The 12,769-nt window shown below is 39.8% G+C and overlaps 1 protein-coding gene across 1 annotated transcript in view; it reads left to right on the forward strand.

Moving 5' to 3' along the window:
* The window catches only part of lmf1 (lipase maturation factor 1), a 36,261-nt gene that overhangs the window by 7,091 nt on the left and 16,401 nt on the right, over positions 1–12,769 (forward strand). The window contains exons 2-4 of the mRNA XM_008303912.1: positions 534–843; positions 1,745–1,755; positions 4,878–5,026. Of these exons, the coding sequence (XP_008302134.1) occupies positions 534–843; positions 1,745–1,755; positions 4,878–5,026 (470 nt within the window). The remainder of the gene's footprint in view (positions 1–533; positions 844–1,744; positions 1,756–4,877; positions 5,027–12,769) is intronic.

Here is a 12,769-nt window from a genome sequence, read left to right on the forward strand (position 1 = left end):
TGTTTACAGCCACTATCAGTGTTGGAGCTGATTCATCAAACTGAGTTTCTGCCTTGCAGTCTTGTTTTGCCAACACTTCACTCAAAACACCTGAACTGTCCTGTTAATTCCAGATTATTCTCTCTTATGGACAGTTTCAGACAAAGTTGTCTAGTCTGCTTGGAGTTTGCAGGTACGACACCGTTAGACCAGCTGCTCCTCCTCTCCTTTACCTGGATGGAGCAATTTATCGTTTGTTACAAGAACTGAGAATTACACCTGAACACATCTGTCTCATTCACTCATCACTCACTGTTTTTACAGTGTGCAGTCTGAAGCCAGAAGGATCTGCAAAAAGCACTTAGTGCAGACAGCACGACACAGATTTTACTTTGTTTAAATTCTTGCTAATCTTAAAAAGACACCAGAAAAGTTGCATTATCCACCTTCAAAGCACTTTTGACTAAAAACAAAACGTGCAATTAGCAAGCAAGCCTTGAATAAAAGTTATGTTTGTGTATTTATCCTGTTCTGTCTTCTCTCTTTCTCCGTAGTTGTGGCGTTCAGCGTCGCTTACAACCAGAACAAGCAGCTGATAGGCGAGCACGGCCTGATGCCCTGTAAGAACTACCTCAACAGTGTCAAACGTTATGTAGGAGGGAAGATAGGCATGGCTGCCTTAGCGTACACCCCCTCCGTCCTCTGGTTCATGAGCTGGAGCGACATGGATGCCAACTTGGATGGGATTGCCCTGGTGGGGATGGCGCTGTCGGGGTTTGTCCTGCTGACGGGAATGGCCAATATGATCATCATGGTCACTCTGTGGGTGCTCTACCACTCCCTGGTCAACGTGGGACAGCTGTGGTGAGTCTGGGATAGACGCACGCATTGGGTCGCATCCGCTGCAGCTGGGATTAGTTTTTAAACTGTTCATACATTGATGCTGAAAGATTTTAACACATACATTATCAGACTTGCTTGTCGTGACAAACCCACAGAAAATGATCACCTTTGACTTTTTAGGATCCTGCAGCTATTTAGAGCAACTTAGTCTAATTAGATTCATTGTTTTAGTTTCCCTGGCCACAGCAGCACTTTCTTTTACATCATCGTCATGTATCAAGCAGCTATTTTCAGCAAAAAAAAACCTCTGACAAACCCACTGTACAGTACCTGTCCAGACAGATAAAGTTAATGTTTAGCTGGTGAACACAATGGCGCTAATACCAGCTGTGAAATAAAAACAGTAGGGGAAGGAATATTGGGAAACATTAAATAATTGCAGTTTATTCCAGCAAAATATCTTCAAATTTTGATTTATAGGCTGCCATTCATTCATTTATTCATTTATTTAATTATTTACAAAAAATTGTAAAAGAAAAAAAAAAAGAAAAAAAAGAGGATGGTATGGAAAATTGAGTATTTGCATTTTTCAAATTTGGTTGAACAAAATAATATGTATAAAGATGTTACTTTGGGCTCAGAGGAGTTGCGATGGCCTTTTTAAATGTAGATTAATTAATTGGACAAATATTCAGCAGACTATTCAGTAATGAAAGTGAACTTTCAACGCTAGTTATACAGTATTTTAATTTTGTTTTGCTGCCCCCAAGCAGCTAAAAAAAAAAAAATCAAGTATTAAAATTTTATGTAAAGAAAGAGACGTCAAATGTACTTCATTCTAGATAATAGGTAAGGCTGAAACATGTAATCAAAATTCTAAATTCTTATGTTGCCTTTTTGTTTTTGTTTTCTCTCTTTCCAGGTACTCCTTCGGTAAGTTAACTTGAAACCAGATCCACCATCTTTTTTTTCTCCTCCTCCAAAGGAAGACGTGGATTAGAGGCAAAGCTTTAATGTAAGACAGGTTTTGATGTCTTTCATAATATTGTAAACAGAGAAACTGACATGGTGACATCCTTCAAACCAAACTTGTATGTACACTGACAGGTCATGCATTCATTTAGAAACTAATGATCTAATGGATCATTCCATATAAAATCAACCAAATCTGTAGAAAAGTATCCCCTCAGAATCAGCTCATTACTTTATGTAGAAGAACTGTAAGAGTTTTTAAAGTTTTTTTTAACAGCTGTGGAGTTTATTTATTCACTGCACAGAAATCTGCTTCATTTGAACCTAGTTACTGGGTTGAAACACAATCAGAATTATTTTGTATTCATGTGCTTTATGTTTCTTTCTAAGTCAGTGATCCCAGTAAGCTGTCATGAATGTCACAGTAAAGACAGAGAAGAAACAACAAAGCACAAACAGGAGGTCGTATGTAGGGCTTTGTCCCAGATAAGTGGCGAGGTCAGCGGCGGCTCTGTGATTGGTTAAGGACACTTTGTAGTCAGAGACGCCAGGCCCATGTCTGTGGTTGGGAGCTGTGGCTTCTATTACCCTTTAAAAAAAAAAAAAAAAATTTTTTTCTTTTCTCTCACTCTCACTGTCTTTCTCCTGCAGTCCTTCTTTTATTCTGGACCGATTATCACACTCTGGCTGACAGTGCAGCTTGAAGTCTGCAGACGAAGCTCCTCTGATTGTTCCCGAGTCTAGACTGAAAACCAGAGGCCAGGGGTTTCTGCTGGTAGGGACATTAGTGGTAGACATTGCTCTCTTGCTTAAACCACTTTTTAAAAAATTCAAAGCAACAACATTGCATTTAGTAAGGTAAACTTGAATATAATTGATTTAACTACAGTTGCAGCATGGCTCTTGGGTTTGCAATGACAGTCCGCAGTTTTGGTTCAGACTAAAAAAATCTCAGCAGATATTAGATGGACTGCTTTTACCGTTCGTCCATGGTTCCCAGAGGATGAATCCTAGTGTCTTTGATGGCAAAACATTTGGTAGAGACATTTCTGGTTTCTTTCTAGCACCACCACAGGGTTCACAAATGTGGTTTGAAGTGAAATGTCTCGACAAGTATTGAAAGGATTTCCATAAAATTTGGTTCACACAGTCATACCCTCTATGTATGAATTATTCAGCTACAGCAGACCCCTGGCTTTTTTTTCTCTAACCGCATCTGAAAGAGCAGTCGCTTTTTCTGAAAGTCCAGCTTAAAGAAATTTGTATCAGCATGTAATAGGTCGAGCTGAATTTTGAGAATGCTGCAAGGCATACGACTTAAAACCATCTGTTGCGCTTATTATAGGCTGTAAAATGGGAACTTGATCAGATCATTACAATATATGTATTTTCTCCCATGTTCAAATAAAAGTTCTGACCATCTAACGCTAATGAGCAAATGCTAGCATGTTGACATGGCGAGAAGGCAAACATACTTGGTCTGTTAGTCTTGTCATTCTTAGCATAATTTAAGACTGTAATAACATAGTAAAGGTACATAGCTCAATCAATATGCCTACAACTAGTTAACAACTTCTTCTACTCTGTTAATTACAGCCATGTGTAACATAGTCTGTGTTGCTACCATCTGACGTCACTATTCAAACTAGTTTATTCACTCCAAAGCAGTTAACGGGAAACGAGGTTAATTTGCAGTGTCATGTTCTAAATTTTCGCCGGTTCACGTCTCGGTGGGGGCACCGGGATCTTTCTGCGTGGAGTGTGCATGTTCTCTCCGGGTTCTCTGGCTTCCTCCCACAAGTCCAAAAACATGTTAAGGTTAATTGGTGATTCTAAATTGTCCTGCGATAGACTGGCGACCTGTCCAGGGTGTCCCCTGCCTTCGCCCTAAGTTGGCTGGGATAGACTCCAGGCCCCCATGACCCTCGTGAGGATTAAGCGGTGTATAGATAATGGATGGATGGATGTTCTAAATTTAAATTTTTTTTTGCAACATTTCATTGGCTTGCTTGACAGTTAAATGGAAACACAGCTAGTGACTGGAATGACAGTGTCTTAAGCAGCATGGAGCAAAGTTTCTTTGTAAAAATTATACCAACCACAAATAATGTTGTTAGAAAGCTGTTTACCATATAGCCAGCTTGTTATAGGATTAAGGTGCTGTCCAATTACATTTCTGAGTATTTGTTGACTGTAAGTTTGCGTTTCTAATTTTGGCATGATGACTCTGGCTGATGAACAAGTCAGAGTTAACTTTCGTCTTTGGCCCAAAGAGACTCTGTTGCACCGTTTTTGGAAATGCAGATGTTCTTATTTTAGCACATTTCATCTCTACATTTAGTACATTATCACAGTGCCAGACAAGAAACTGCACCGTTCCTCTCTTACTCCGTTTATAGTTTGCGATTGCTCTGCTCAGTTACTTACACCAATCAGTCTCAACATTAACAGAGGAAGGGAATGAACTTGATCATGTCGTGGTAATACAGTCTTCTGCTGGGAAACCTTTGGTCCAACTGCTTTGACATGTACCACTCATCTAAACACTGCAGAAGCCCGTGCACATTGTCTGAATGGCAACAGCACTCCCAGACAGCAGTGGCCTCCATCAGCAGGACAGTGCATCCTTCATTACTGGCTCTAAGAACACGACAAAGAGCACAAGGTGTTGACCTGACCTCCAAAGTCCCTCGATCTCAATCTGTGCAAGCATCCATGAGATGTGCCAAAACAAGCCCAATACATGAAGGCCCACAGCACCCAAAGGATCCAATGCCAACATCCTGGTGCCAGACAGCACAGGACACCTATGTCCTGTGTCCATACCCCAATGATTCAGAGCTGCTGAGCTGCCTCAAGGGGGCTCTGTGCAATGTTAGGCAGGCGGTTTCAATGTTGCGGCTCATTGTTGGATTTCCACATCAGAAACATGACATCATCTTGTTTTCAGGGGCCTGTGCAGTATTTTGTTAATGAAATGTAATGTGCCTGCACTGTTAAGCATTAGTTGCTCACTTGTGCTATAGCACACTGAACCTTAGTTAAAAAAGCGCTTTATAAATGATTTCTGATTCTTCGTGCAGGTTGGGAGAGCCAGCTGTTGGAGACGGGCTTTCTGGCTATTTTCTTGTGTCCGGTGTGGAGTCTGTCTCAGGTCCCCCGTCGCTGTCCGCCCTCCCTCGTCTGCATCTGGACCTTCAGGTGGCTCATTGTTCGCATCATGCTGGGAGCTGTGAGTACAGCATTTTACAAACACATAGAGGGAATTTTTGCAACTCTGCAGAGAAAACATGAACCATATCGACGAAAGAAACCAACTAGTCTGATAGAAAAAAAAAGCTAAAATTTGTAATGACATAAATGTCGGTGAGGCCAAAGTAATTTCAAACCAACTGAGAACAGAGAAGTACTGTGGAATGTGTCTAAGCTTCTGCCATCTAATATCTGTAAATATTTTCGATGTTTTAATCGTAATTGCCTTCATGCTTTTACAAAGACGTTATTTTTTCCTTCCGTCTTCGTGGTTATAACCCCGTATAACCCCCACATTAAAATTGATACATGAACACACCTGATATATCCAGCAATCCAGTGTGTAGATATGAACCCGTTTCTCAACAGAACAATTCCCCAGGCTATTCCAATGTTTGCCCTCCTTATTTAAGATTGTTTCTTTGGCAACACAGTTTTGCTCTAAAACTCTGCCAACGTTTGGTTAAAGCCAAACCAAATATATGGTGGACCAAACAACATGTCTGGTTGTTTGACAGTTTCCATGGTAAACTGTAGACCACCGGCTCTGTTTTATCTGTCACTCACTGCAGTTACCACAAGTTCTGCAGGATTTTTCCCATTAAGCCCATGAAGAAAGTTGAACCAGAAGGGGACCCTACTCGGCTCTTATTTTTTGTTCCAGACTGAAATATCTTTATAACTGTTAGGTGGATTGCCATGGAATTTTTTTTACAGACATTAATAGTCCTCAGATAATGAATACTCCTGACCTTGGTGAGCCTCTGACTTTTATCTGCAACTGTGAAGTTGATGCTTATCGTCCAAAAAGAGATTTCTTGACAAATATTTGATGAAATATTGTGACATTTTCCAGATATTTCAGGTCCGTTAAGGATAAATTCAGATTATTTTGGTGAGCCTCTCCCTTTTCATCCAACACTATTATCAAGTCTGGATTTTAGTTTTTCAAATATGAGGTGATATCAAACATTTCCAAGACTCTGACTATTAAAATCTGAAACCTGATGCCTGATTTGAAATTGGTTGCCATCTTTGTCAAAGTAGTCTCCTTGTCCAGTGCACATCCAGCACTCCTGCAATAGTTACAAAAACCTGTAACACTCTTGAAGTCCTGTTCTGTAAGCATGTCACACACCATCAGTTATGGGTATTGAATCTCCTCCCATGTGTCAAAACCACAAACTAATTCTAGCGAGTATGGCGGCTGCAGCGCAACAATTGTGTTGTAGCCTAAAAACTAATATGTTACAGGATGCACAATGCGGTTGGTTGACCTACATGCTATCATGCCAGAGTTCAGGTTGTTGTCAGATGCCTCATGTTGCCGTAGAGCTCTGCATAGACGGTCAGACCCTGGGGGACTAATATAACTCTGTAAATGTTGAAAACAACGATGCACCTTCGCTGGTCTAAGAAACTGCCGTCTCTTCTACTGTGACAACTCCTGTTTCTTCTCTTGGTGGTAGCCACAGACCAACTTCTCCTCACCAGTGAAGGTCTTGTATGATCCTGGTCAGATCGACTGACGGAATGGGATGTTTTCTTCACTGTTCCAGTTGGCAGTCATGAATGGCACTTACAAAAATGTGTGTAATGCAGGTCCCGTTGTTGATAGTGCAGTAACACAGAGTCTCCTGATCCTGATTCATGGCAGTTATTGATCACACGTATTGGGACTGTGACACACTCCATGCACACTCAACACAAACAGTCTCCGGACTTTTGAATCACCCCACATACTTTACTTTTTTTTTCAAGCTATTGGCATTTCCATCCGAATCAGCTGTACTTTGTGTTTAATGCTAATTAGCAATTAGCAATAGCGTGTAGATCTGATAAACATCAACATGCTAGGATTGTCATACTGTCACATGATTAACTCTGCTGTACCTACATGCAGCCTCATAGAGCAGATAGTGTAGATGTTGTTTTTGTAACTCCTATTTATATAACAGTAAGAGCCAATTTTGTGTTAATGAGGATTTTAATCACTAGTACCGAGAATCAAACTTTTTTTTATTGGTTTTCCATTGCTACCAGATGTTTCCACATATGTACGTCTTGATAGTTTGCATCGTTTCTACTCGTTTTCCTCTTTTAAATTTAATCTATTTTAACAAACAATTGTGAAGCATACATGGCATTAAGAATGTACGCAGGGTTATGCATGGAGTTATGTCACTAGAGGGGGTTCTGAATGTGTTGAACATATGATAAGAAATATCCGTTAGACTAAGGCTGATGAGTTCACTTAATATTAGTCAGGTCTAACTCGATCAACTGATTAGATTTAAGATAATCTTGATGTGGGATTTTCACAGTGAGTTTTATTTATAGCAATTCTGCAATTGAGTTACATCCCAAATAGCATTCACATGCTCTTTTGTCAGGAAATCAAACCCAGATGCTAAACAATAAACAAAAGAAGCGCACTGGCTATCTTTGAAAGTTAAAAAAATCTTGCAACTTGGCTAACTTTGATGCTCAATTGGATATTTTCTATTTTTATTCTAACTGCATGATTAGCATTCCTACATTTACACATATTTCACAGTGACTAATCCATTACAGATTGCATGAGATCATAAAGGCAGAGCTCATGATGTTTGAAACTGTGACTGTAGAGAAGAACTTCCCGTCGCAGTCACTTTGTGTAGCGTGTCAGTAGTGTTAAATACAGCACAGCCTCTACCACAGTCCTTCAGTGTTTGATCCACCCTGGTCACAGCCATTTATCTGTCTGACAGCACTGTGGTTCACCACTTTCTTTAGCTGCTAAAGAGTTTCTGCTTGTAAGGATGACATAGCTTAGTGCAGGGCTTCAAAAGTCCCTGCAAATGGGACTTTTTCGCAGAATGACGAGGAAATGTCTCAGATTGTCGTACAAGTCACCGTTTCTATGTCGACATGTCATGATAGGGTTTTTGGTTGACAGTAATATGTAAATACAGAAAGAAGAATCTGAATACAAGTGCTTACTGTATAATAATACTTGCTATTCTTTACCAATTGTTGCAATAATTTAATACACACTCAGCATTTTGGACACATCTGTCCTTGAAAATAAAAGTCCTCAGAGAATATTAAACATATAATGTGCTTTTTTCACCTTGCTCGCTGTTGTTAAAGGAACCCTACTAAGCTTGATGAAGAACCATCTCTAGGGTACCTCATTTTGTAAGTAATTGGCTCATTTAAACAATGAGAACCTCCAACACAAACGCGCACACAGCAGGTTGCACAAACATAATCAGTTCCAACATATGGCTGCAAAATCATAACAAATATCACACGGCCATATGTTGTGCTAAGCAAGTGTGTTGACATTGTAAAAATAGCTAATTATTGCATTAATTACCGTTATTAGTGCACTCATTAGCATAGCTGGGGTGTGTTGAATATATCATGCACATATTAAGCTGCTTGGATGCCTTTTAATTTGTGCTGCAGCAGCTTGTTTACAGCAGCCGTTGGCTGTGAGGGTAATCAGGCGGCAAACTACAAAAAATGTAGCAAATTAGATTTTAGGAGACTGTGCTGGCTCATTAAATACAGTAAATACTAAATATACTAGGCATGTTCACATAAAAGCAGAGTGAAGAAGTGTCACGTTTTACTGCTGATTGATGTGCAGCTTTACAGCCCCTTTACTTTTTCTTACAAATAAATAAGCCTGAGCTTAGTGGACCTCAAATTAAATCACAGCCCTGTAAAATCTGGTTATGCTATTTGATAACTGCGTTAGGGAGATAACTTTTAGAGTGCTTGTTTATAGGTGTTTCAGCCATGTGTTCATGTTGCCTGCTTCTTTGTCATTTTGATGACTGTTGGCCTCTTTTCTAAATAGCCCTGCAGCCTCTGATGACGCAGTAGAGTCAGTGTGGCTCAGGGCAATATGAATGTATACACCAGTTAGCCACAACAATAAAACCACTGAGATAGTAAGTTTGTAGATCCTCCTTATGCTGCCCAAACAACACTGACTTTTTCCATGTTAGGCCTCGGACACAGGACCTCTTAGGGTGTCCTGTGATATCTGGCACCAGGATGTTTGCTTTGAATCCTATAGGTCCTGTGGGTTGCAGGATTGGGGATTTATAGATGGCACTTGTTCCAGTGTGTGTCGCAGATGCTGGAGAGTGAAATCTGCAGGTTCTGGAGGTTGGGTTGACGGCGTGGGCTCTTTGTCATGTTCCTCGAGTAGTTCCTTAGCAGTTTTTGTGGTGAAGCAGTTTGTATTGTCCTGCTGGAGGAGGTTAGGGAGCGATGTTGCCATGCCATGCGTCCTTCAGTGTTTAGGTGGGTAGCACAAAGTAACAGTCACATGAATACCAGGAACCAAAGTTTCCCAGCAGAACATTGCATACTAACAAGATGATCAGTGTTACTCAATATACACTTCACCTGCCAGTGGTCGTAATGCTGTGGTTAAATCAGAGCACTTTTACTTACTTGAGCCTTGCTGTGAAGCCGATATTTCTAACATGCCACCAAAGTATTTACAACAGGCAAAATTATTCAAAGACAAATCTCCCATCTTAGGTTTTAACAGTTTTCTGGTAGCATAGCTTTTGCTGCTGCAGTTGGAAACAAAACCTGCCTTGAACTGTTTTTTTGGGGGGGATATACTGCATTTGTATGCTGACTTTTTTCATATTTACACAAGAAGATGAATCAGCTTCACCTTTGTTACCTTAAGGTATACCTGAACATTAACATAACAAGCATTTTCATAGCAAGAATGCTTCAAGAATGTTTCACACTGCTAACCACTTAGAGTGCACTGACATAGATTCTCCCTTAATAAAAAACTGTTTATTGAATCATGTTTTTTGATAGATAAGTTCATAAAAAGAAGTCAGTGAATCTTTTTCTAATCAGAGTGTGAACAAATGATTGATTTCTCTGGCTTTCTGCTAATGTTTATGAGCTTCCTGCTAAAGGTGCTGGCCTGGTGAATTGGATCATACGTTTACTGCTGGCAGGAACATCTCTGTTAAACACTCCAGCAGTTGGAAAAGCTTTGCTAGGTGTGGATTGTTGGGTGTTAACTGGCATTACAGACGGCAGCATGCAAGTTTGAATCGAATCAGATTTTGGTACATGTGTTACCGATGTGTTGATTTGTCCGGGTTGCTGGGGTGCACCTGGTTGATGAAATGGAAAGGTTTGCCTTGACTGTTATATTTAATACACTATGACTATAACTATGACTTCAAGTGTATACAAGTGGAGTTACTGATGAGGTCTTGTTTAGTGCTGCTGCACAGTTTCTCTGACCTATGTGGAAAAATACAGTTTTCACTTTCTTCAACCTATGAGTAATTGTAAGAAACAGCCTATCAAAGCAGTAACTGACAAAGGTCAGTTTTGTTTTGTATTTATTTACCTTTATTTATCCAGGTAGATAAATTAAGAACCAGTTCTCATTTACAGTCTTCCAAATTAAGCAACAATTGAATAGATTCTTCATAGTTATGAAGTTGGTTAAAATGCATTTGTAGGTTTAAAATGAAATAAAATGGTAAAATACTGCAAAATAATTCAGTTTAATCTGCCTTTTTGACTACTTTTCAACACTGACATCACCTTTCAGGCTCATAAGACAAACATTTCGTCTTTTAAATACATTCAGCAGCCATGAAGCAACATCAGCATCCATTTAGAGTAAATTTTCTACTTTCCTGATGAAGTAATGTCCAAAGTTGACTCTTGTTTTTGCCCTGTTTGACTCTCAAACAAATCTGTTCATATGTTAACCTGCCTGTTGCTAAGAAACTACAGTTTCTTGTGCACAGTAGGTTTATCACAGCTCATTTTTTGAAAACAGTTTATACCTCAGCTTAAAAACAGTGCAGATAAGAGCAGTAAGAGTGAACCAAAACAGAAACGTTATCTGTCATAAACCCAAAAGAACAAACTGAAAGAGATATATGCAGCAATTTTATCCATTGTCAGTATAAAGTTATTGATAATAGCAGCTTAAGAAGCAAGCATCCATCAGATGGTGTTTTTCTACAGAGGAGGAAAGATGCGATCATACACTTGAACAGCATTTTTCATTCATCTTCCAAGAAATTCTTTGTAAAACATATAGAAATAAAATTTCTTTTCAACAAAGAATTTGCTATTAAAATGCATGTGTGTCTGTCAGAGTACAGGATCTAAGACCAGTCTAGCTGTGATGCCCTCGCCACGGTTCCTGTTGCTTTCTTTTTCAAATCCTGTTTTCATTGTTGAGCTCCAGGATAAACCTTTGCTCGCCAGTTTCTCACATTTTCAGTGCTTGTGGTTTTCCTCATGTCATATGCATTTTTGTCAAAGTCTTGGAGTACCGGGAAGACAGGGTTTGTGGTCTGACCCTCAGTTGTTTTAGAAGGGGGCAACATCCCTTTATTTAGCATGTTTCAAAAGTCTTCTCACTCTGCCCTTTTGGTATCACATGCTGACCGAATGTATCATGGCCTTTTTTTGGTGAGGAAATTGATGGAGAATTCACTTTTATGCCAATTATGTCTTCTAAAAGGGTTGGGCGTTGTCCACAAATTACAACTTTCTGTCTTCATTTCAGCAAATTATAATTGAGTTTTTGTGAAGTATCTCTCTCTTTGAATTTAATCTCAGCAGTGTTCCTTATAAAGACCTGTCGGGTTCACGTAGGTATCGTTAGCCCGGTGCTCTTGACGCTCCAGACTGACTGTTCTGTTTATGTCAGAGGTCTGTATATCAGGTTGTAATTTGATGACATTTCAGGATCTCATGACTGAATTGGATTATCAGCAGCATCTTCAGCTGCACCACCTCACCAGCCGGCAGCTGCAGCCGGCGGGCCAGGCTCGTAATCAGAATGAAATGTCCTGGTTTTTTCTAAATCTGGTTAGAGCGGTTAGCGGACGATTTATTCCACATTCCATGGCAACCACATGACGGGCCAATGTGTCAATATTGACAGTCTCGTGTCCTGGATAGCACGCTATTTACTTAGTTCAGTTAGTGAAAAACAGGCCCAGAACTGAGGACATGTTTCTCCTTTATTTCTTGTTGAGTTTGAATCATCTTTTTATTACTTTATAAAGGAAAAATCTTCTCTCAGATACTATTTTTAATGATTACCATTCGCCATTCTGCCTCACATACACTGAAATATCCTGAATGCTGCACACTTACCTTGAGATTTGTATACAGTGTGTGCTCTATATATTGAAAGTCTTGTGTATTTATTTGCACAGTAAGTCCTTTAGGACCAAAACACTCCTACGGCTTCAAAAGCACGTCTGCTTTTTGTGTAACACTGCTACAGCACCTGACACCCTGCATAACTTTATAGCTTATTAGGGCTTGCTCCCAGTCTGATGCATTAGCGTGACCGAGATCTGTTACTAAGAACACCGAAGCTCAGAAAAGCTAATGAAGTGTTCAGACTGCAAGCAAATTAGATTTAATCTTCAAGCATGGCTCAGCACTTTGTAATGTTCAAATGTGTCTTTACTGTCAGTGGAAACTTCATCATATAGAAGAATTGTACTGAAGAGTTGTTCACCAATGATCAAGGTTGTAGGACTTCTAACGGTTCTCTCTGATGTCACGACAAACCGCATTTCTATGGTTTAGAATTTCAATGGGAACTCTGCAGTGAAGTGTGATTCTTAGTCATGCCAGCAACATGACTGTGTTTGTCCACCGTGTTGGTCCAGACTGACACATTTCAACAAATGGGTCA

Source organism: Stegastes partitus, unplaced genomic scaffold (assembly GCF_000690725.1).
Source record: "Stegastes partitus isolate 25-593 unplaced genomic scaffold, Stegastes_partitus-1.0.2 Scaffold2096, whole genome shotgun sequence".
Classification (NCBI taxonomy): Eukaryota; Metazoa; Chordata; class Actinopteri; family Pomacentridae; genus Stegastes; species Stegastes partitus.